Source organism: Pipistrellus kuhlii, unplaced genomic scaffold (genome assembly GCF_014108245.1).
Source record: "Pipistrellus kuhlii isolate mPipKuh1 unplaced genomic scaffold, mPipKuh1.p scaffold_m20_p_26, whole genome shotgun sequence".
NCBI classification, from domain to species: domain Eukaryota; kingdom Metazoa; phylum Chordata; class Mammalia; order Chiroptera; family Vespertilionidae; genus Pipistrellus; species Pipistrellus kuhlii.
The window spans coordinates 7,142,703-7,166,681 of record NW_023425525.1 but is presented as its reverse complement, the minus strand read 5'-3'; the positions used below and the strand labels follow the sequence as shown (position 1 = coordinate 7,166,681).

General features: G+C 40.5%; 1 protein-coding gene across 3 annotated transcripts in view; it reads right to left on the bottom strand.

The window, feature by feature from the left end:
* The window catches only part of CREB5 (cAMP responsive element binding protein 5), a 383,557-nt gene that overhangs the window by 243,032 nt on the left and 116,546 nt on the right, over positions 1-23,979 (bottom strand). For all 3 annotated transcript variants that reach the window (XM_045587225.1, XM_036453719.2, XM_045587224.1), the window contains exon 5: positions 191-363. In XM_045587225.1, the coding sequence (XP_045443181.1) occupies positions 191-363 (173 nt within the window). The remainder of the gene's footprint in view (positions 1-190; positions 364-23,979) is intronic.

The following is a 23,979-nucleotide window of genomic DNA, read 5'->3' as shown; positions in this document are numbered from 1 at the left end:
CAGCATCCACCAAACAGAGACCCTCGTCTCCCTTCTATAAAAAACAACACTGTGAGCTCTAGGCAATATCACATCAGCCAGGAAAACCAACTTCTGTCTCATCCAATCCCGGCACTAGAAACAAGAAGAAAATCCAGAAACTTCCCTGAGCTCCAGCCAGGCCCCAGAGACAACAAGGAGGTCTCCTTACCCAATCTGGCGGTTGGTGGAAGGTGCTTGTGTGATGACAGAGCTGGACTGGGGTGACGGCATGGCTTGCTGAATCACAACACTGGTGTCATGGTTGGGCATCCGTGTGCTGCCAAGCTGGTGCGCTCCAGGCCCCGCCATGGCCCCACCAACTGTATTATGCATCGAGATATTCTGCCCAGAGAAGACAGAGGGGAAAGGTCAGAGGAAGCCAATGTTTTATCCTACTTTCAAGCTCTCGAAGACCAAAATTGGGAATCTGGTTATGTCAACTAAATAGAGAGTTATGGCTCTGGCAAGCCATAGGTCCATTCATCTTGTTGTAACTTACAACTATGAATAGATGAAAAATAACTATTTGCCCCAAGAGTAAAGCACATGAGAAAATACCTTGAAGTTCACTAATCACACTGCCTCCATCCTGATGTGAGGTTTACATCAGGGACGTTTAGTGACTCGGTGTGATATATACTACATTTGAAAATTATTTCTGTGGTATGTGCTTAACCTTGTGATTTAGTGAAGAACCTTTTGGCATTCTGCTTTGAATGACAAGCACACTAGGTTATTTTTTTTTTCCTCTTCTTTTTCAGTCAACCATTATATCCCGCCCCCCTCCCCCCCACATGCTACTTTTCCAAATTGTAATCTGGGTACCCATTACCCAAGCCTCAGAATTGGGATGGATGAATGATTGGAACAGACACTAGGTGTCTGGGATCTAATAAAACAAGAGCAAAAGTTGCAACGTCTGTTGTATTTCCATAAAGTCAATTCATAACGATGTTATGAAATCACAGAATACAGAATGCGTGACTGTTTGCTTATTCATTATCTTTCCCTCTAGAATGTAGAATGCTTGTGTCAAAAATGCTATACCTATGTTTGGAACATAGTAGACATTCAGTAAGTAACATATTGCATGAACAAACTAGTGAAAGAAAAAATGAGACTAAGTCACTTAAGGATTCTAATATTTCTTTCTGATGACTTAGATAAAGGTTTCATTTAAAATTCTAAAATAAGGTAAAAAATTAGCTTAAAAGATAGCTTTTCCAGAAAAGAAGATCACTGGGACAAGAGAGGATACATATTGAAGCTAGGGAAGGCTGAGCAACATGGTGGGGCTAAAATATGAAACATTCAGAACTTATAAAAGAAAGAGTAAGCACAGGACAAAGCAAATTAAGTTATGGCCTCTGTAACCATCATGTACAGAACTTCAGCCTAGGAGAGGAGGGAAATTCGAGAGGTCATTTGGACAATGGATTGAGGATGGCAGGAAAGAAATGAAGTGTCACTAGCAATTTACTGGAGGAAAAAAAAAAAATATATATATATATATATATATATATATATATATATATATATATATATATATATATATATATATATATCTGTCTGCGCTTTGGGGTTAGCAAAGAAAAAAGTAAATGTTACCCAAGAGAACTAGAAGTGGTTCTTTGAAGTTCTTTTGCAAAGAACAGGATTTCCTGCACTACGTGTTAAATGATGGTGATAACATATATGGTACTTGGGGTGGCTCTGTCCATCACATTGCACCTTTCCCATGTTTCTGATTTTTAACTCCTGACCACACAGTTTGTTAGGAGTCCAGATGGAAACTGGGCACCTGGCATAGACTGTGAGCGACTGTTTTGTCGTGGGTTCCCAAAGGCATGAACAGGCTTATACACACACACAGTCCAATGCTCCTCTTATATGCTGGGAAGCTTTTCTGATGTGGGGAAATATTGTGGTTGGGTAAAGTAACATGAAAGGAAGTGGTGATTTCTATTGGGGTGGCACTGCAGGGACATGCTCCAGTTCTCTTTATAGGATCTAGAGACATAGAGAATTAAACTTAAAATAATGAAAATAAAAATAATTGTGTTATTTCCTTTGAAAGCAAGTCTTAACAAACTTACTTTCCTGAGTCTTAATGAGATCTTGACAAAGTAAACAATTACAAGTATTATTTTTCCATTGTTTGGGTCCTTAAAGATACTAAAGAGTTTTCATCTTGCCTGCTATCACCTACTTTGTCAATAATATAATCCCTGACTCTGTTTTTAGAAGCAGCACGATTAAACTTTTAAAATAATAATATTAAAACTCACAAACAAGAATATAAAATCTATGACCTCTTTTTTAGTTACATTTGACATATCTTTTCTATTGCCCCCACAGTCAGTCCCCAAATATTATAAATTCAACTTAAGCATCCTATATCTCTTTCTGTCTTTCCATCTATCCTTCTACAAGCTTACACCCAACCAGCACCACATCCTTTCCTGGACTAGACAGTGGTCTCCTAGTTTGTCTCCTGTCACTCACTTTAGCTTCCCTTCCTCCTCTTTCCCATATTATAACCAGAGGGATATTCTCAAAAGGTAAAACTGATCATATCTCTACAATTCCCCTACAACCTCTAACCCTAGCTTCTTGAATGGTTGGCTTCCTATGGCTTAGAAAACACTGGCAGCACTCTCTGGATGACCTTCAAGGTCTGTATGGGAACCTTCTACCTCCACAGCCTGCCTTATATGACAGTCACTATTGCCCCTGTGATTTATTCCACTGTGCTGAAATATTCCTGCCTTTAAATTGACAATGCTCCATCTCGGCACAGGGCCTTGCAATCAGCTCTTTTCTGTTGCCTCTGCTCTTCCCCTGACCACACCTTCAAATACTAGATCAAGCAACTCATGAGGAAGCTGACCTCTCCCATGATGGGCATCATCTCCTTTTTTTTTTTTTTTTTTTTTTTTTGAGATGATGCCCATCCCTCTACAGCAGGGTTGCCTAAGACCATGGAAAACACAGATATTTACATCATGATTCATAACAGCAGCAAAATTACAATTATGAAGTAGCAACGGAAATAATTTTATGGTTGGGGGTCACCACAACCTGAGGAACTGTATTAAAGGGTTGCGGCATTAGAAAGGTTGAGAACCACTGTTCCAGAAGATGGGTGGGGAACCTTTATTCTGCCAAGGACCATTTGGGTATTTATAACATCATTTTCAGGCCATACAAAATTATCAACCTAAATATTAGCCTGCTATATTTAGTCAAACATTTAATTAGCTCATCCCTAATGGCTTGGCAAGGCAAGACCAAATGATTTGGTGGGACTTACACAGCTGTGGGCCGGATGTTTCCCACCCTTGCTCTAGAATATAAGCACACTGAGAGAAGGGACTAAGTATGATTCTATTCCCATTGTGTCTCTATTGTATAAGTCAGTGGCATATAGTAGGTGCTCAATGAATGTTTAGTGAATAAGAAAAATATAAAAGTATCATTCCTAAAACATTCAGTATGATAAAATCTTATATTTTATTCCCTATGCAATTTTTCAGAGGGCTAACTTCTTATCTATTTACCTCAAAATCTCTAAGTATACTCACAATAATACAGTTTTAGATGCTAAGGTACTTATACTTGGGCTAAAGAAATAGAGAGGATCAGGATTAAGAAAAATGCCATAAGCATGGCATGTAGATTGGAAAGTAAAGCCTTTGGTAAAGTATTAAATTAACCTTTGGAGGAAAATACAAAGTAGTGAGCTTCAAATCTGAGAACTTTGGCTCAAATGATGGCAACAACCATTCTTTTTTTCTCCTACCATGAAAACTAAGAAAAACTGACTTGTGCTACAGCCCAAAAACATGGGTTTCATATCTTCAGAGTAAAGCATGTTAAATGAGAGAAATAAGTAAGATCCTCTAACCCATGCCAAAACCAGTTTAAGAATCTTCTCTGAAAATCATTTTTTTAAAAATACAAAGGACTATATAGGAAAATAAATTCTCCCTTTCCCACCAAAATCATCTCTGTCTCTGTGATCTCCACCAGACATAGAAAAGGCATCTGAAAGTTATATTCTAATTCTTCAATAATATGCTTTCTTTCCCACACATAAAATCAGCACATTCTCCAGCCTCCTTCTCCAAATACAGAGGGTAATTTCAAAATATAGTGGAAAATGAAACAATTAGACAAGCATTATTATTTCATATTAGGAGGAGATAGTCTTTTTTTCTTTAAGCATTATGTATTAATAGTAACTCAAACATGAAATTACTTTCTGAGTTCACATTTTCCCAATTATTGGTTTAAAACCTGTCTTCATTGATAAAAGAACGGCATTTTAACCTCCAGATAAATTAAACATCCAATTTCCAAAATACAAAGATTAACTCCATCTTGCTGTGCTACTTCTCTGGTAGAGTGCATAGATTTGGAGCTGGTGAAATGGTGTCACAAAAGCAGTGGACATATGTCAATATGCTCGGAAGGATTGGGGGGGGGTGTTCCTTGAAGTTCAACCTTTGGTCTTTACTTGTTTAACATATTTATTAACAGCTTGGATGAAGATGTAAAAATTGTGCTTGTCAACTCTGCAGTTGACACTAGGGAGGCATAGCTATGTTCTGCATAGTAGATTCAGGTTTTACTGAGCCAACTGTGTGATCTGGCCTCCAAAAAATGCTAACATAAATCTAGGTTGTTGTAAGAGAAGTGCAAAGTCCAGATCAAGGGAAGTAATTATTCCCCTGCAGAGCACATTGAACTGACCACATTTGGCGACCACATTTTAAGGGGGGATTTGACAAATAGGATGGAATGAAAGCCACGACAACATCCGAAATGCATCACAGGAAGAACAGTAGAAGAATCAGGGAATATTTAGTCTGGAGAAGAGAAGACTTAGAGGGTCATGATAACTGTCTTCAAATATTTGTGGGATTAGATATAGTATCTGTTGCTCCTGCAGCCATGATTTCAAAAAAATGATGATAAAAGCCAATAATATGATAACTACAATGTGAGTACCTATTTTGAGGCAGCCACTATGGGAGATGCTTTATAAACTGCATTCTAATCCTCACAATGACCCTATAAGATAGGCACTATTCTTCTCATTTTAAGATGAAAAAAAGAGTGAACTCTGCACCATGACTACGGCCATGCCATTCACCACCTCTGGCCACCCCCACTTCTTCTGGATTAATAATTTAAGAATCTGAATTTGACCTTATGTTGGGATACATTTACCATAAGTAGAGATATCAAAAAACGAAATAAGCTACCTTGTAAAGTACTGAGCTTCTGGCATCAAAGTTAAGTCAGTAGAAACCAGTGGTCATCTATCAAGGATGTCACAAGATGATTCTTGTACCAGGTAGTAGATGGTACTAGATGACCTTCAAGGTCTCTTTCATTGTTAAGATTCTCTCATTTGTGATACATGGTTCACACTTTGGCTCAAATGATTAGTAATATGTGGTAATATACTGGCTTAGGTATTAGGAGGTCTCTTCTAGTCCAGTTTCTCTACCCCTCCTTGTAGCCATATAACCTGGGCAAATCATTCAACTTCCCTGGCTTCCATAGCCTTACTGATAAAAGCAGGGGGTTGGACCACATGTTCTCCCTGATCTTTTCTAGCTCTGACACTCCATAAGTCTCTCTGTTACATTTTATGAGACACTAAATATCCACACAGACTTTTTAGACTCTGATTCATGAGCCTAGAAGCACTGATTTTTTTCCTCCATAACTATAAGCTTTTGCAGAAATTAGCCTTCTGAAAATTATAGCTTTCTGCCAGACCCAAGGGATCAGGATTCAAGAAATGCATCTAACAAAAGGTAAAATTTCTCAAGCATCAAAGATGAAAGCTCAACATACAAACTGTCTTCACCAAATTTTTCCCTATTTGTTTCAAATTTCTTCACATGTCCTTGGAATTTTTCTTCCCTTCATGTCCCTTGCTCTCCATTCACTGTTGTTCTGAGACGTACAGGGTGTGAATGAGATGAGAATCAGGAAAATAATGAGTCTTGATTGCATACTCAGTGAGCTTGAGGTAGAGTGGTAATTGTCTTTCTGCATGCATGGACTTGGAATACAATGTGCAAAAAAACAACCTGATGCATAGGTATATATATCCATGTTCTTACAAATAACTATAATTTCAGGGTGTGGTAATGAAGGATGAAGGGAAGTGGCCCACAAATGAAAGTGAAGGTTGGAGCATACAGGCAAAATTATGTTGATTCCCATAAGGTCCCAAAATGTTATCTTTAAATCTATAGCCTGTCCAACTGCCAACGTGTGGAGACTTTATGGGTTTCTCTATAAAGAGCCAGGGTCATCCTGACACGTGTTTACAAGTTGAGTTGTGCAATCTTGAAATTGTCTGCATCTTAATGATGCCTGGGCAGTTATGAAGACATTCAGAACTTCTCAGATGTAAACATCCATGAACTGCATCCAAAAGATATCTGAGACATTCACAGAATAACAAAAGCTCTAACCTCCTGGGAGCTACTATGCTCTTTGGAGGTATGGAAGCTATTCTAGAGGGTCTTGATTCTTTCATGGTGTCTCAGGAAGTGAAATACTAGTGTGAGTATTTTGAATCCTACTGAGGGTGGTCTGATCCATAACAAAGGGGACAGTGAGGTACTAAGGAGACACAGCTGGTAGGGTGGGGAGATCAGGGGCCAACCAGGCTGCCTCTCTCCCCAGAGAATTCTCCTTAGTGTAGTCACACAGTGCAAGATGGACAAAATATTAATACCACATGATCTCACTCATATGTGGGATATAATGATCAACATAATTTGATGAACAAAAATAAATCCAGAGACAAATGGCAAGAGAGGTGGGAAAGTTAGAGAGCAATCAAAGGATGTGTATGCATGTATGTTAGCATAACCAATGGACACAGACACTGGGGCTGTGGGGGCTTGCCTGGAAGGGGAATGGCTACAAGGGTGGAGGAGGGTGTCAATTTAGGTAAAAGGAGGCATATGTAAAACTTTTGACAATAAAAAAATAGATGGACAAAATAGGTAAGAAACCATCTCAGGCAACCTCTGAAGGAGGGAATGGAGAGTAGAGCCCAGGGCATTACTGAAAATCCAGCTTTGACATGAACACTTAAATTCTGCTCTTTTAGAGTTTGCTTTTTATTCCAGGAAAATTCTAAGAAGGCCCAAGGTACAGAAACAAAACATGAGCTCTGAAATCAGGATCAAGTTCACATAAGCTCCATATCATCTGAGGGATGTTATTCAGGTTCTCTAAGCCTTTCTTATCGTTGAAGTGGTCAGGGTTGCAGTGAACATCCCATGAGATAACAGATATTCCAGCATGTATAATGCCTGACAGCAAATGTATACTTTTCTTTTTAGTAAAGTTCATAATGTGAAGCTCAGAAAGTAATAGTTCATTCTGGGTGGCTACTCCCCATGACTGATATTAATAGAAATATTATTAATAATAGTTAACACAAACATTATTATATGTCAGAAAATTTAATATTTATAATCAGTCTAAGAGGTAGGTATATTAATTATCCCCATTACACAGTTGTGGAAACTGAGGAATAGACAGGTTAAGTGACTTGTTCAAAGTCACACAGTCAAATAAGTGGAGGAGCTCAGAGCCTACCTGGTAAAATAATATTTGTACTTGATATCCTTTCTATGAACATTAAATAAGTTATTAATTGATTCTGGCATATGATCCCAAGATCTACAATATATTGTTATATCACAAATTTAGATCAATATTATCACCACCACTTTCACACCTAGAAAAACCTGGGAATACTATGAATTCATTTCAAAGTGATTGATTAAGGACTCTTGTCTTAATATCATGCTGCCATTCTGGCTAGGTGGCTAAATTGGTTGGAGTGTTGTCCCATACACCAAAAGATTTTCAAGTTTAATTCACTATCAGAACACATATCTAAGTTTTGGGTTGGATTCCCAGTCAGATGCATGTAGAAAGCAACCAATTGGATGTTTATGTTTCTCTCTAACCCCCTTCTCTCTCTCTCATTCTCCCTCTCTCTCAGTCTGTCTCATTCTCTCAAATCAATAAAAATATCCTCAGGTGAGGATTAAAAATATATATATCATGTTGCCTACTACACAGGCTTTTCTAGATTGGTTTACAATTAACAGGGCAGATTAAGATTAGGGAGGGAAAGCTGTAGTTCAAAAAATGTTGAACTTCTATTAAACTGCTAAAGAGTGTTGTACTTCTATCAAACTGCTAAAAGAAACCAGATATCCTCACTTCCTTACTCACTGATGCTACTTCAGGAGTTCCAAGAGCTCAGGGAAAGCCTGAGAAAGAGATAATTTCTCTAATGTTTGGATCAAGTTTAATTTCCAAGACAAATTCCCTAGCAATGGGTAGAAAGGCAGCTGGCACACTGATATGATTCTCAGTGGCCTTAGCCTGCTCATCTATGGAGGAGGAGGAGGAGGAGGCACCCTTCCCATCTCAACCCTTCAACAGGAGTCTGCAGAATACAGAGCAGCTACACTCTCCTCCAATCCCAGACCTCTATCATCTTTTCTAATACTGGGTTTGAAGGCAGAGCCCCAGAACCATCCCTGTGAGCGTTTTATAGCTATTCATTTAATACTGTAGTTAAATTCTCAAAATAATAAATGTCTTCTCAGGTGCCACCTTTGACTGTGAGAAACAATTTCCAGGTGTCTCTCAAAGATCCTGTTCCTTCACTTTCGGATTCTCGGTGCCTTGGACTGTCCATGTTTCTCCTCAGATCTATCACTTTATTGTCTTGGTTGCTCTGCTAAATATAATCATATTAATTAAAAGGAAGGCAATGGTGCTGCTTCATTCAGGTTACTAGAATTACAGTTGGGAAAATTTCTGTGGTTTTTGTTTCTACAGATATCCTGGGAGTTAGAAACTAGTCTAACACCACTGAAAGTGATATTCTACTTAGTCACTGGTACGGTCCCTCATTTCTTAAGAATCAAGAACCATGTGATTTCACTTACATGTGGGATATAAAATTGAAAGCAACAAATGAACAAACAATACAAATAAACAAGAAAAACTCATAGACACAGACAATACTATGGTGTTACCAGATGGAAAGGGGGATGAGGGGGAGGAAGTATAAGATAAAGGAGGTTAAATATAAGGTGACAGAGAAAAATATTTGACTTTTGGTGGTAAACACACAATACAATATACAGATGATGGAATTGTGCACTTGAAGAAACCTATATAATTTTAGTAGCTGAAGTCACCCTAATAAATTTAATAAAAATAAAAATAAATAAATGAGGGAAAATTACTTTTTCCAACAAGATGTACATTCCATCATGCTACCAGTCTACTTAAAAGACTTCTGCTGGCCATCCCATTGACTTTGGTCTTTCACAATCTGGTCCCAATCTTTCCCAAATCAACTCTGGGCAGCTCATCCTCGCTATCACCTCCACCCCTTATTGGGCACATCCACAGACCTCAATGCTTGTTGACTATTCCACACCATTTCATGTCTTTTTTCACCCTTGCAAATAATATTTCTTTTATGTAGTCAATCCATTCATCAAGATCCAGCTCTGATGTCTCCTCCTCTGTAGAGCTTTCCCCCACTCTTTCTGGTCCCCATAGTTATTTCCTGCTCTGAGCTCCCACAGGGCCTTGTCCACACCTCATTAGAGAGCATCACTTGTTTCCAGGAGTGATTCCTCCAGTAAATTTGGAGCAGGAAATATGCCATGTTCATTGGAGAACAGCCAGTGTCCTCTCACGATGGGTACTTCGCAGATATGCAATACATTCAGCTAGTCAGTGAATAAATAACATGTGATCTTGATCAAATTTTATAGGTTCTCTGAGTTTCAATTTTCTTATTTTTAAAACAGGAACAACCCTACCATGTAAGATTTTTATAATGATTATGTTAAGTAATATAAATACGGAGTTTAGTGCCATGTTGAACATATTAAATGCCCAATAAATGGTAATAGTCATTATTATAATTATCATTGCTATTATTATGATTACTGCCAAGATCAACACCACCTCTCAACTGGTAGAACTAATTAACCACTCCTTTGTCCTCCATCTTATCTCATACATACTTTTCTCACAACCCCTGTAATACATTGGTGCATTTACTTATCTTTAAGATCAATCTTCTCTTTCTAACTGTGAACACTCTGACTACAGGAGCAGGGTCTGACTTCATATCATTGTCCTCAGGGACTAATACAATGCCTGTCACATAGATGTTTGCTGAGGAAATATACAGTAAGTGTAACTAGTGCTGTGGAAAGAGAAAACAAAAATAAGTGCTTCCCTATAAAGCCTATAGTTTAGGGGCAATATGGAATATGGAAATGAAAAAAAAAATCTGAAAAATACCTTCACATACACAGAGATTAGAAACAGGATAAGACATAGCATCTAGAGCTGATTAGACCATGGTCTGAAGGGCAAAGTACTACTAGTCAATAGCTCTGTGTTTCTATCCAAGCTCCGCCATGAAGCAAATTATCTCGTTTAATGTCCTTAGTCTGTTGATTTTGTCTCATGATTTCCATATCTGTCTTTTCTTTGCTATCCCATAAGCTCCAGAGCGTTATCATCTCCTTTCCTGATCATGCAATAGCTTTCTACTGCTCTCCAGGCTTCCACTGCCTCTGGTCCCTCCCAGATCACTCCAGATCAATTAAATGGTATAAATCAGCACTTTCCTAAGTCAGTCAATTCTAACCCTACCCCTAGGTTCCCCTTTACTTACTAAAGCCCTCTCTCAGCCTTGCCTCAAGTCTGTGTATTCAGCCCTATCTCTTACCCTAGTCCCTTGCCCAAACCCTCCACTCCAGTCACCCTTCTCTACTCACTACACAACTCATGAGTTCAAATTCTCACCTTCACCCCTTTACAGGTACATTCCCTAGGCCTGGAATTTCTTCTCTTAGTCACTGCTTATCTTCTAGGCAATAAATTTGTTTATTGATAGTGTTGATTCAAATACAAAATAAGGATAGTATGTCCTTGCTTCCTTTGATCTTGGAAAGAAACTTCAGTAACATAACATTATCATATAATCCTGCTGTCTTTCCCTACCTAGATCATCTCCTCACTCTTAGAAAGACTTCCCCTCTTCATTTCAGGTTCATCTTCTGAATATCACCCCCTACTATTTTCTACCTCAGCACCCCAATCCTTTCCTTTATATTATGTGTCACATGGGGTAATTGTTATCATTATTACTTCCAGTACATCATATTATAAATTCCAGGAAGAAAGGCTCAGTGTGTGTTTTATTTTCTAACACTATTGCCTAGTTCAGTGCCTGACACAGAACTAAATTATTGTTGGTGGGATGGATAAAGAAATTATGATTTATGAGGTATTGATATGAGAATAAAGAATAGTCAATTTATAATTTCCTCTTGTCTAAGTTGGGCACATGGACATGTTAAGCCTGAAATACAAAGGGATGCCATTTTCTGATTTGAGTCCACATAAGTCATATCAACACAAAGAGGCCAGAACACAGCTCAATAGTCTCCTCAAATAGTTATATGTCTGGTCATATAACTGGTTGAAGTGTAGCAAGCTGGAAGTTCCTAAATAACTAGAAAAAGAGACAGGAAAGCTAAAGCAAAATGATTAAAAACAAGCAAGGAACTGGGGTCCTGAGGCCAGTGTGGGAGGGAAGTTGATAACCAATGACATTAGCACAATCACACCTCTGTGTTGCTTGGGGAAGAAAAGGGCCTTTAATATCAGGAAAGGGGTGCTAAGCACACAATGAAATGCTGAGAAGTCACACTGACAACCTGGTATAGTAATGCAGGAGGCAAATGGCCCATTCTAGAATTACTAAACAAATTTCTCTCCTGTCCTAACCAGAAAAGGTAAAGTTACTTAAAATAAGAGTGCATAGAAAACTACCCCAGGGATGCTGAGGGCCTATTTTTCCCCCCAGCATTTCAAATACTTACTTAATGGCCAGAAATATAAACTGGGCACTCTCTTAAAAGCTGCTAATGATATACTACAGATCTGAGAAGAGATTTTCCTGTGCTTTTCTCTCTCCCAAGCTCCCCCTTCCTCAGCTCTTCTCTCCTGGCCAAAAGAACTGGAAGGTAGGGCTGGCCACAAAGATGAATTTGCTTGCAAACTTCCCTGCATGGAGTGTTGATTAGGCAACATCATGCTCTTAGCATAAAAATAGAACTTTTCAGGGAAAAGGAAAGTGTGCTACAAGATGGGCTTCCTTCTCTGGAACAAGAGAGAATGAGTGTGCGTGCCTGTCATTGCACTTCTGGCAGAACCCGTCAGGTGGCTCACCATGAATGGCCTTGCTTCGTAGATTGTTTAGCACTTCACAGACATAAGTTACTGCTCTGCTGTTCTAGCGATCGATATGAATTAAGCAGCATATTTCTATCCTGGGAAGTGGCTGCTTTACTGGAGGACAAGGACCTTTGAATGGCCAGTGCTTCCAAGCAAACCGAATCATCTATCCCAGTGTTTGTTCAGTCTGAGAGCAAAAACCAAATTACATCATGTAACCGAGCAAATCGATGAGTTTGTCTGTCTTATGTGATGAAATCTTAGTAAAAAGAGATACCATTTTCACTTGACCATAACGAACCAAATAGCATTTGTCACGTAGCACAAGGGACACCTGCCAGAAAATGGACAGGACAATTTCCAAAGAAGCTTCTAGAAATCTTATCTGAATATTAAGAGCACATCCCCCACCCCCAGGAGCAATGGGTTTTCTGGATCCTTAAGGGTCCAAAAAAGTGCACTGGGGGTAAGTGCCTACCTGGTACCTTCCCCCAACTTACACAATCTCATCTATACTACTGTGATCTCATTTCCTACCACTCCTACCTTATTCACTCTTCTCGAGACTCATGCTGAAACTCTTGGCCATTCGGTTCATACAAGGGAACCTCGGCACCTGCTGCCCCCACAGGCTTTTTCCCATTATCCTCCTTCGCCTCTTCCAAATGTTTGCTCCAATGTTACTTTCCAATGAGGCCCATGTCTGAGGCCTTGTCACTCTGTCTGAAACTCCAGCCCTGCCTCTGTGACCCCACATTTCCCTCTCTGAAGCCATCCTTCCCACTCACAGTACGTATCCCAATCCTAAAACACATTTTTTTAAAGTCCCTATTCCTAAAGTAAGAACTTGAGAAAAGAGAAATATACAAAAAAGTTGAATGGTTCTGTGGTTTCTTTGTTGTTTGTTTGTTTGTTTTTATATCAAGGATCTCTTTTATGATTTTTTCCTTAAATGTCAAGTTTTTAAAATACTTCTTAAAAATTATGCGTTTTCCTATACAATCACCTGTCTTTTGAAGGTTTCATATTCCTTAATTTCTAAAGTCTCACTTCACTCCATTGTTCTATCAGACATCAGTGTTTCACAGTGCTCTGGTCAAACAGAAATCGAGCCTTGGCTCACCTGAGCAGACTTACTGCATATAAACATTCAGCTTCAATTAGAGAGTTGGACTACTGCATCATTTGGGTCCCAGTAGGAAACAGATGGCATGCTCAAAATGGGTAATTTGAGGAGTGATTAATAAAGGAACTATTTGCAAAGGTATGGGCAGAGTGCAAGGAAGCTATAGCCATAGTGCAGTAAGTACCCTGGACCAGCTTCAGTTGGGACCTGTTAGCATTCCTAGCTTAGAGGAGTGAGAGGAAAGGAGGTTCAGGGGACAGAGTGGGAAGCAGAACCAGGGGAAAAGAGAGGGCTTGTGGAGACAGTACCTGGCAGGGGCTGTGACCCTTGGTTAAAAGAGGCAACTAATGGATGGAGCTGGGGCAACAGCCTCTCAGGCTCCCTTCCTTCCCTCTCTGGAGCCTGCTGGGTGCCCAGGTGACCAGTGGCCTAAATCCAATGGGAAAACACAGTTCAAGGTGATCATTCATGCAGTAAATGTAGTTCAGCCTTGTAGGGTAGAGAACAGGCTGGGAACAGGGAGAATGGGCCTGGATGGACAATCAGGAAAAAAAATGCAGTACAACTATATTTTGATTACAAGCAATATATTTTTAATGTAATTGGTCATTGTGGTAAACTTATTTGAGGGGTAAAAAAGTAGGTGGGAAGAAACAAATCTACTATAACTCTTACATGCAGAAAAAGCTAATATTTTACTTTATCTCCCCAGATATTTTCTCTACACGCGCAGACACACCACAGAATAGTACATAATATAAACATGCAGTATATGTGTGTAGATAGATAGATAGATAGATAGATAGATAGATATATTCAAGGGACTCGAAAGATCTGAAACCCCAGTCTGGGACCCAGGGACATATTTAAAAAATATATATTTTTTTTTATTTATTTCCGAAAGAAAGGGAGAGATAGAAATATCAATGATGAGAGAGAATCATTGAGTGTCTGCCTCCTACAAGTCATACTGGGGATCAACCCCACAAACCCGGACATTTGCCTTGACTGGGAATCAAATCAAGACCTCCTGGTTCATGGGTCGACACTCAACCACTGAGCTACACTAGATGGGCCATTTACACATTTTTATTAATTTTTTTAGTTTTATTTTTTTTAAATACATTTTATTGTTTTCTTACAGAGAGGAAGAGAGAGAGACAGAGAGTTAGAAACATCAATGAGCGAAAGACATCGATCAGCTGCCTCTTGTACACCCCCTACTGGGGATGTGCCCGCAACCAAGGTACATGTCCTTGACCGGAATGGAACCCGGGACCTTTCAGTCCGCAGGCCTACGCTCTATCCACTGAGCCAAACCGGTCTCGGCCATTTACACATTTTTAATACAAAACCACCTACTATGATTTCAAAAATATTATCTGTATCTGTATTTATTTTTGTCTCATTTATACCGTCAAAGGGCAGGCCTGTCACCAACTGAACCTGCTCTGCATTAACCTGTGTGTTTAGTAAAATATAATAGGACTGATAAAAACAATAGAAGGTAGAGCTAACACCTTCCTGTCCCACCGTGTGCCCAAGAAACCCAGCTCCACCCAAAAGATGAGCCCGGGCAAGCACGGCTCCTCTGAACCTAGATACACACCCTGAAAACAAGGTCTCAATTTTAGGCTGCGGCTTCTGATTTGTCTACGTTCCTTCCCATGAAACAATCGGGCTTGGAATAAGAAGGGCTTTAGATGGGAAATCACGGAAAGAAGAATTTAGCTACTGGTGTGGATGGGCCATAAAGCCATTATAGGGCTGAGCTCCATTCTCCCTTCTGCCAGTTATTGGATGGGAGGAGAGTAAGTACATTTAGAGGCTGCATTTTTCTACCTTGACAGTCAGGATTTATGGGTTGGCTTGCTAAGTAGAAGCACTAAGGCCAATGAAATATTTTTATTTAGATGCTCTTCTCCTCTCAACTCCTGTGTTAGGACCAAATCTATAGGCTCCCCAGCAACTTGAACATTCTATAATTTTCTATCCTGAGTCCATTTCAATCCTATGGTTCAACATCTCTACTGACAACTTTAAGGTGGATCAAATTTGCTGATTATTTGTTAGGTTAAGAAATAATATTTTTAAAACTAAAAAATAGATGTCAGGGACTCACATAAGAACCACACCCATATTGCCAGAGCTTTTAATAAATGAGTCCTTGGACAAAGGCCTGAATCTTTCCCTTTGAGTAAATGCTAATGTCTTTCTATGTGTGTATGTTGACTTTTTTCTCTATAGATGTGTTTCTTTAGTATCTGAATGCTATTTAATTACTTTTAAGGAAACCCAATTATAGGCCTATGTATAACAAAATATATTTTTATATCTATTAGTTTACCAGTCACTTCATGAATAGTTTTCAAACCTATATAGATACATTAAGAAATTTAAATCTCTTAAAAATCAAATAGAATCTCAGTGTGAAAAGTCATTTTAAAGGTTTAGAACCATTGGTATAAAGGAATTTTCAGGCAAACAATGAAATACAGTATTTGGATCTCTTGTATCATCTTCACCCTGCTAGCATTTTTGCCTATGAGTTAGTTTTGCATTGATATATAACACTGATTTCTCTGGGTAGCTAATTAACCCTCCATTCCCCTTTTTAATGGAACAAAGACAATGTTGAGGCATCAAACCTAATATCTCAGCTGCTGGCATCAGAAGAGACCAGCCCCCAAGGCCTCAGAGCCCTCATGAATGCCTTGTCTTGTATGTTGTCCCATTTATTCAAACATCCTTTCACATCTCCACATTGATCGAGGTTGTGCTCCGATATCTGAAGAAGTGCTGACAAGGTTAAAATGCATCTCTTTTCCCTTTCCTCTTCCCCTTCATTTACTGGGACTGAAACCACGAGGAGCTCTTCTTAAAGGCCTGTGGGTGCTGCTGCAGGGGCAGCAGAGGGAAAGGCCTATTGGAGACCTAGTTTTCTCTTTGGTTAGAGGGAATCCAGAAATCTATCCTTCTAGCACATCTGGGGAAGCTTTCCACACACATACACACACCACACATGCATGCACATGCACACACACACATGCATGCATGCACACCTTACACACACATACTCACACACACATGATGTTGCCTATTCTGAGACAGTTTGAGTACATTGAGTGCTCGCTAGCTGAATGAAATTCAAGTGGCGGCTGAGGGGGAAGATGGGGTGGGGAGGTGGTAAAGCTTGGTCAGTAGTGGAAGGAAGAAGGTAAAGAGCTTATGGCCTTTCATCTTAATTTCTGTGACATGATCCAGTTATATCTACTCAATAATGGCCTCTGATTACAAGTAGAGATGAATAATGAAAGATTCCCCTGTATTCTAGTTTCCCCCCAAAGTTAGCTTCCCTCCTGAGTGCATTCATGTGAACACTATAGACTCACCTACTCAGCATACCTGGAGCTGTGCTGCCAAATAGGTGCTTACAACTGGAAAAGGCCTTGGGACTTCCACAGGAGGCTGAGCAGGTGAATGGCACAGTGGCGGGGAGGAAAGGGACTCTAACCCGCCTCCAGGCATAGTGTCTGTAACCAGATATTAGCCAACAGAGTGGCAATGCCTTTGCCAGGCAGGGTTTGATTCTTAGGTTCTGGTGGTAACTTAGGGACATGAAAATGAACAAAGGAAAAGCAGAAACTAGGAAGTGAAAAGGGAAACTGGGACAGTGAAAATGAGAAATTAAGTTAGCTCTACCACATCAGGAATAGAGAAAAGACTTCAGAAAAAGCCAACATGGGAGATCCAGCTTAGAGGCAGGCTGGAAAGACAGGAAGCAAGAAATGCCAAGTTCAAGCAAAATATTATTATAAAACTGAGAAGTACCTGCTCCCAGAACTTTAGATTTCAAAGATACCATAGAGAACCTTGGACCCAACTCCCTGACTTTACAGAGAAGAAAAAGGTGGCCAGGGGAGGGGATGTGATCAGACCAGAGGCCACATCTAAGTGGAGGCAGACACAGGACTGGAATCTAGATCTCTGGCTCCCAATTCAGTGCTCTTTCTGTCATGATAGATTTTATAGAGAATTTTGTTTCTATTATGTTGTAAGAGTGACTTTATTTCCTATTTACATTTGGACCTGAATATGTTGGCCCAATAAAATAATCATGTCTTCCTGGAGATGAGAAAAGCTAGGACAAGAAAGACACTCAGACACTCAAAATAGGCAAAGTGACTGTGGCTGGCACCTCAGTTGGTTAGAGCATCATCCAGATATGCCAAGGTTGTAGGTTCAATCCCAGATCAAAGCATATATAAGACTCAACCAATGAATGCATAAATAAGTGGAATAACAAATCTCTCCCTCCCTGCTTGCCTCCCTCCCTCCCTCTATCTCTCTAAAAAGAGTAATCAATAACAATTTTTAAAAAATCAGGCATGAGTTAGGGTCAAGGCCAAAAGAGTACAATCACCTCAGCATCCCCACTGGGGGTCTAAAGTGAAGGATTCTCTTTGACGTTGGACACACTGGCCGTCAGGTCCTGCCATCTCCCACCAGTCGATCAGAATCTCTGATAGCAGAAGACCTGAGGACACTCTTAATTATGTTTTAGGGACACTTCAAGTCTCCACAAAGCACAGCACAGTCATCAGGCTGGGTCCCAGCCAGTTGCTTAAGGTATTTAAAACACACACACACACATACACACACACACACACACACACACACACACGCGCGTGCGCGCGCACGCGTGCACACACACACACAAAACCCAGCAAAGAGCTCCTTTTGTTCTGACAATCCTTCCTCACACGTTAAGTGCCCGGCACAATTAGGGCCATTTGCTCTGTGCACACTTGAATAATGCTCTAAGAGAAAGCTCCCACTGCAGCGTGTGGCTGCGGGGACAGGAAAGCAGCACTGCCTCTATGGTTTCATATACAGATTGTGTCATACTTAATGCTGGAATCATAAACTATGGATTTCGCCCCTCCAAGCTGCCTATTGTATGCTTATAAACAGGAACCTGGCAGCATGTCAGGGGTGCAAATTGATTTCCTTTCCCAAATAAAATTTTAAAAAGCAAATAAACAAGGTTATGTTGGCTAATGAAACATTACATGCCAGGCTGGGGAGAATTCTTTTAAAATGCATTTTCTTGAGCAAAGGCAACACAAAGCATCTGTAAAAGGTTCTTTCATAAACAATATGTTTACACAAAAATGCATTACTTGAAAGAAAAGAAAGTTGTGGTGTATCTCCCATGATATATTCGGACTGCGTTTTAAGAAAGGAGTCAGGAATGGGCAAGGCCTGCCATGTTGGAGAATGTGGAAATTAAAGCCACTCACAAGTAAGATGGCACTGTTCTTGTTTGGAAACTTTTTTGGTTTCGGCGATTTTAGCATTTGTAACCACGACATAAGCAGCGCCCTTTGAGTGTCTCCTATTGGCATGAAAAAAGCTGGAGAGAATGGAACGGTGCCTGCCACGCTTAGACATATCCGTCTCAGAGCGAGCTTAGCAGAATGGCACCATTGGTGACAGCCCCTGGAGGGGACCTTGTTTCCCAGCAGATTCCTGGACCAGCTGGAAGCAGTTGCAGCGATCCATTGTAAGAAGCATCTCCTAGCTCTGTCTATCTCCTACTTCACCTCAGAGCATGAATTGCAACCCAGGCCCGGAACCTAAGCCACCCCCAGTGGGCTGTGAGGCCCAGATCAAAGAATCCTATATCATCTCCTGCCTTCAACCATGTTCCTAATATCTTTCTGCGGATGAACCCAGGCAGTAGGAACCCGATACTCCCTGATGAGCAAAATCCCAAGACGATGTTACATGCAGCCCCAGGGATGGGGCTGAGAGCAGAGCTGCGGCCTATGATTGCAGCACAGGAACAGAGGGCCTCTGCCTGTGTCTCGGACCCTAGTGCATCCTTCTTTCACAGTACCTGTCTGTCATCAAGGGATTGGTATCTTGTACTAGAGCTCAGAGGCACAAGGTAGAAAGTCCCCATAATCTTGGGATGGCCCTGATTATAACTAAAGAAAAGGAGCCCCTTCATCCTACTCAGGAGCTTTTGTTCAGGCTGAAAATGTAACTCAGCTGGCTGCTCAGACACAGAGAACACGGTGCTCAAAAATCTCCAGGTGACCCTAAGGTCCTGCCCAGAAGGTCTGTGTGTGTTCGTGGTGACAGGGTGTGAGGTCTGGGGGATGAGTGGTGCCTGAGATGGCAAGTTTTGCTCCCGCCCCCCACTCACCAAGTAACCTCCGTCAGGTCTCCGTGCCACATGGAGCTTTCTTTTTCCACCACTTTTAATATAAGGCAAACACTGTCAGTCTGATGGTCGTGGTGATTAATGAGGTAACATTTGTAAAATGCTAAGAGCTTTCCAGAACTAAAATGCAAATACTGTAGGCCAAATACTCTGAATAATAGTTAAAACACAAAAAGGGTTAGTCACCAGTTGGCTGAGAGTATGAACCTGGAAGGGAGTGCAGGAGAAGTGTGTTTTGTAAAAGGGTTTGACCAGGGTTGGGTGGACATCAGGGGAAGAGGGAAAAAAGGGAAGGGAGGGGAGAAGCTTTAGGGCTTGCAAAATCTGAAACATAAATTGTTGTACTTCCAAAAGACGCCATTAACCTTTCTAACTCTGCACACTTTCAAGGACACCCAAAATAACTTAATTACACAAAATCTTTTTCTATACCCATAATCCTACAGGATATAATCTCACACATGAGAGCAGATTATACTGAAAATTTTATTCTCATCCAAAGAAAAGGACACACCATGACTCGGTGGGGGCCATATACCAATTGTCTTGGCACTTACAACCAACTTCTCCCATTTCTGTGGCAATGGAAGGGCCAAATTAATCATGGGCAAATTTGGTAACACATGTGCTTCTCGGCAAGTCCACATCAAGCACTCAAAAAGTAATTACCCCTAAAGCTTGTTGTGTTCCTATGTACACTTGGCATCAAGGAGAGCCCTCAGCCGCTTTGTTTTTATCTGACGGGAAGCTAACGCCGAGGGGGTGATACTCCAAATGCTGCTTTAGATTATAAAGTCTTAACAGCCCCTCGCTTTAGGGCACTGTGTTTATTGATGCTATGTAAGCAATTTACAGCCCCTTAATAGTGCATTCACCACAATGTTACAGTGTTTAACTTGTTAAATTATATTTAGAGCTTCAGGGAAAATTACCTCATTGCTTCACTAGCGTGGGTTATTGATATCACACAGGAGTTATGGCAGCAGCATCCACCTGACTGGGGCAGTGACAAGGACATTTCACAGGCTAGAGTCCAGAGGTGGAGCACTAAATTCGAGTGGAGCAGTTGAGGCAGCAAAGGACCGATGAGAGAGATGGAAGGGGGAGGGTGCTGGGAGAAAGGAGGCAGAGGCAGAAGGGAGTGAGGTGAGCAGGGCCAGCATCTGATGAAGCCATTTGTTACGTTATAAAGCAAACAAATGGCCACAAATGGCCATTCTGATTCCGACTTTGATTTAAGCCACCTCCACAACTGGGCAGGGGTCCCATTCCCAAGCTCCTTGCCCTTTGGAGAAGAGTTTTCTGGATCTAGGAACCTGAGAGACAAAATTGACCTCCAGCTGCTGTGGCCACTCCTCCACTGGGCTCTGTGTTTAGCTCTCCAAGGCAAGGGAAATAGTGAACATGATTCAAGAAAAGGAAGGAACAAGGAGAGGTGATAGAAAAGAAGGAGGAGGAGGAAAGTGAGAAGAACAGGAAGAGGAGAAAGAGGAGGGGAGAAACCATACTAACAGCAGAAAGCAGCAAGAGCAAACTGTTTATTGTAGTAAAGAGAGAGACATCAAATTAGGCTAAAAATCATTGAGCTTGAAGCTTAGTGATGTCTTGAGACTTCTTCAGAAAAGCAGCCTGAAAATGACACACCTTGTAAGGCCAAGGCATTACAATCCACTGGGAAGGCTGGAGGACAGGCATGTGAAACCCACCCAGTGGCTGATGTGCTCTGGGTTTTAGTGCATGTGACATCGCTGGCTCATAAAAGGCTAGGGATCTGAAGCCAATCCTCAGAAATGACAGGTGTTGTAGTGTGGAGCCTCCATGAGAAAACAGCATGTTCTCTTCCCCAACAGGTAGGTTCTGCACTAGGTTTCTCATGCTCAGGATCCATGATAATAATTCATAACTAAAATAATATGGGAAGCTGAGCATGCAAAAACAGCAGGCATCCAATGAAATAAACAACGCTGTACACTGGCTTTTTTGCTGATCTGATTGTTGACAAGGAATTAGGGAGCTAAAGAGTAGACTGTGTGTATTTCAGAAAGCAGAGGATAAAAAGGGAGGGGAGGCAATGCTCTCCTCTGTGTACAGTTTCCCCTGGATGTGACGAATAGTTACATATATAGGTGCTAAATCTCAGAATGTGATCCCCTCAAGAGAAATTTCAGTCTTAAATACACATCAGAAATTCTCACGTATCCTGGATTAACAGATTTTCACGTTTGACCTCATCATTCATATTTAATGTCTTGGGTTGTAGTTCCCAAACTGTGTGCTGAGGTGCCCCAGAGTGCTACAGTGAACTCCCAGGGTTGCCTCAGATCTTTCAAAGTTTGGGGAAAGCACAGCAATACTTGACCTCTGTTGGACACTGCACAAACTCGAGGTCACCAGTTTCAAAATTAGATCACCTGCATTCCTTTAGATTACACACACTAAACAAAGCTGGATTTTTGGTGGTTGCTGTGATGAAAAGTAAATATTATGCAAAAATCAATGTGGAAGAGAAAACAAGGGTGGGGTATCCATTCTGACTCTAGAGTTCAAGGAGCTGTAGAGTGCACAACAGGCACTTTCTTCATTAGTAAATAATTTGGTTTCCTAGAATGAAAAACCTTCAATATTCGTGTGTTGTTTATTTCAAATAGCTACTGAGATGCTTGTTTACTGATTAAGTTGCTTTGGCTTAAGTACTTCATAAGCAGATGATGTGCTATTCTTTTGGCAGAGTCATGCCATGAAAACATGGCTGAAATACCGAGAGTGCTTGGGCCTGAGGAAGTTTGGGAGCCTCTGGCCTAGGGAAAACAGAGAGAGAGCATAGTGTGTCAGGATATTAAATAAGTAAGTAATTAGAAAAAATGAAATTTGGGTTACTTAGTCCTCAGTAGGCCATGTGGGTAAAAAAAAAAAAAAATCTACTATATTTTCCAAAATGTGGTAGGGATTTAGATGTTCTGGAAACTATACACTGAGCTAGCTCATATCATGGGAATTTCTATGCTCTGAATTTTGAAAAGTTCCCAATACAAAAAATTTCTATACATTTAACTAAAACCATGTGGCCCCACCAATGTCCGGGCACTCAATTATCTTACTATAATTATTCTTTGCTTTTAAGGTAGTAGTAGGAATGCCATCTGAGACTGACAAAAGTCCTATTATGTAAACCTGAGACAGTTTAGCACATCTTAGGAGATGTTTCACCAATGGCTAAGAAAACCACCGAATTTGGGCCCATTGCAGTTTGCTGAACTTGGGAGCCAAACCCCCGCCCACCCACCCCAAGTATACTGGAGCGTTATGCATTTAATTGTAAGGGTATGAAATAGGAAGCTAGAAAAGATAAAGCTGTATGAATCAAAAGGGACCTTCAAGACACAGAATGTCTGAGCAATAGTCAGGTATTTTAGGTGTGAAACAGACCAAGAGAACAGCATCAAGTTTTAGAGTTTAAACTTGAGTTGATACCAGAAAAAGGAATTGAAATGCTTGATGGCAAAGAATTGATCGTATTAAGGTTCCAATCAAAAATTGCCTGGAGAATTTGTTGAAGTCTTTTGATTTGTAACTGGGGAGTAAAAAGAACACGACAGGAAATACCAAAGTTCAGTTCATAACTGTCCTTGTTTTCTTTCCACCCGCAGCTCTAGCCACACCAAGAATGGCCCTATATGCATGCATGTAATTTATAAGTGAGGAAGCCATAACTGAGACAATTTATTCAAGATCACAGGTCAAAAGGCAGAATCAGGGCTTAAATTCATGTTTCCTGATTCCCAATCTGCATAGTTCAGTGAAGAAAGTTGATCAGAGAATTGCTTGAAAAATAACCCTAAAATTAAGCTTATTAAGGTGGAGTGACCCTAGATGAGGATCATTGCCATAAAGAAATTGCAGCCCACATGCATACACTTGAGGCTATCTCCTCCTCCCCCCATCCTCTAAATAACCAGGTCTTAGTCACCCCTCAGTCCAGGGCATCGATTCTTGCAAGAATAGACCTGAATTAGAACCCCCAAAATGTTAGAATTGTAAAATTGCACAGCCACTTTGGAAGACAGTATGGTAGTTCCTCAAAAGATTAAATGTAGAATATCATAGGACCCAGCAATTTCATTCCTACAGATATATTCATATATAAAAAACATGTATCCACTTTAAAATGTGTACCCAAATGTTCATACCAGCACTATTTATCATAGCTGAGAAATGGAACCCAAATGTCCATCAAGTGATGAATGAACAAACAAAATGT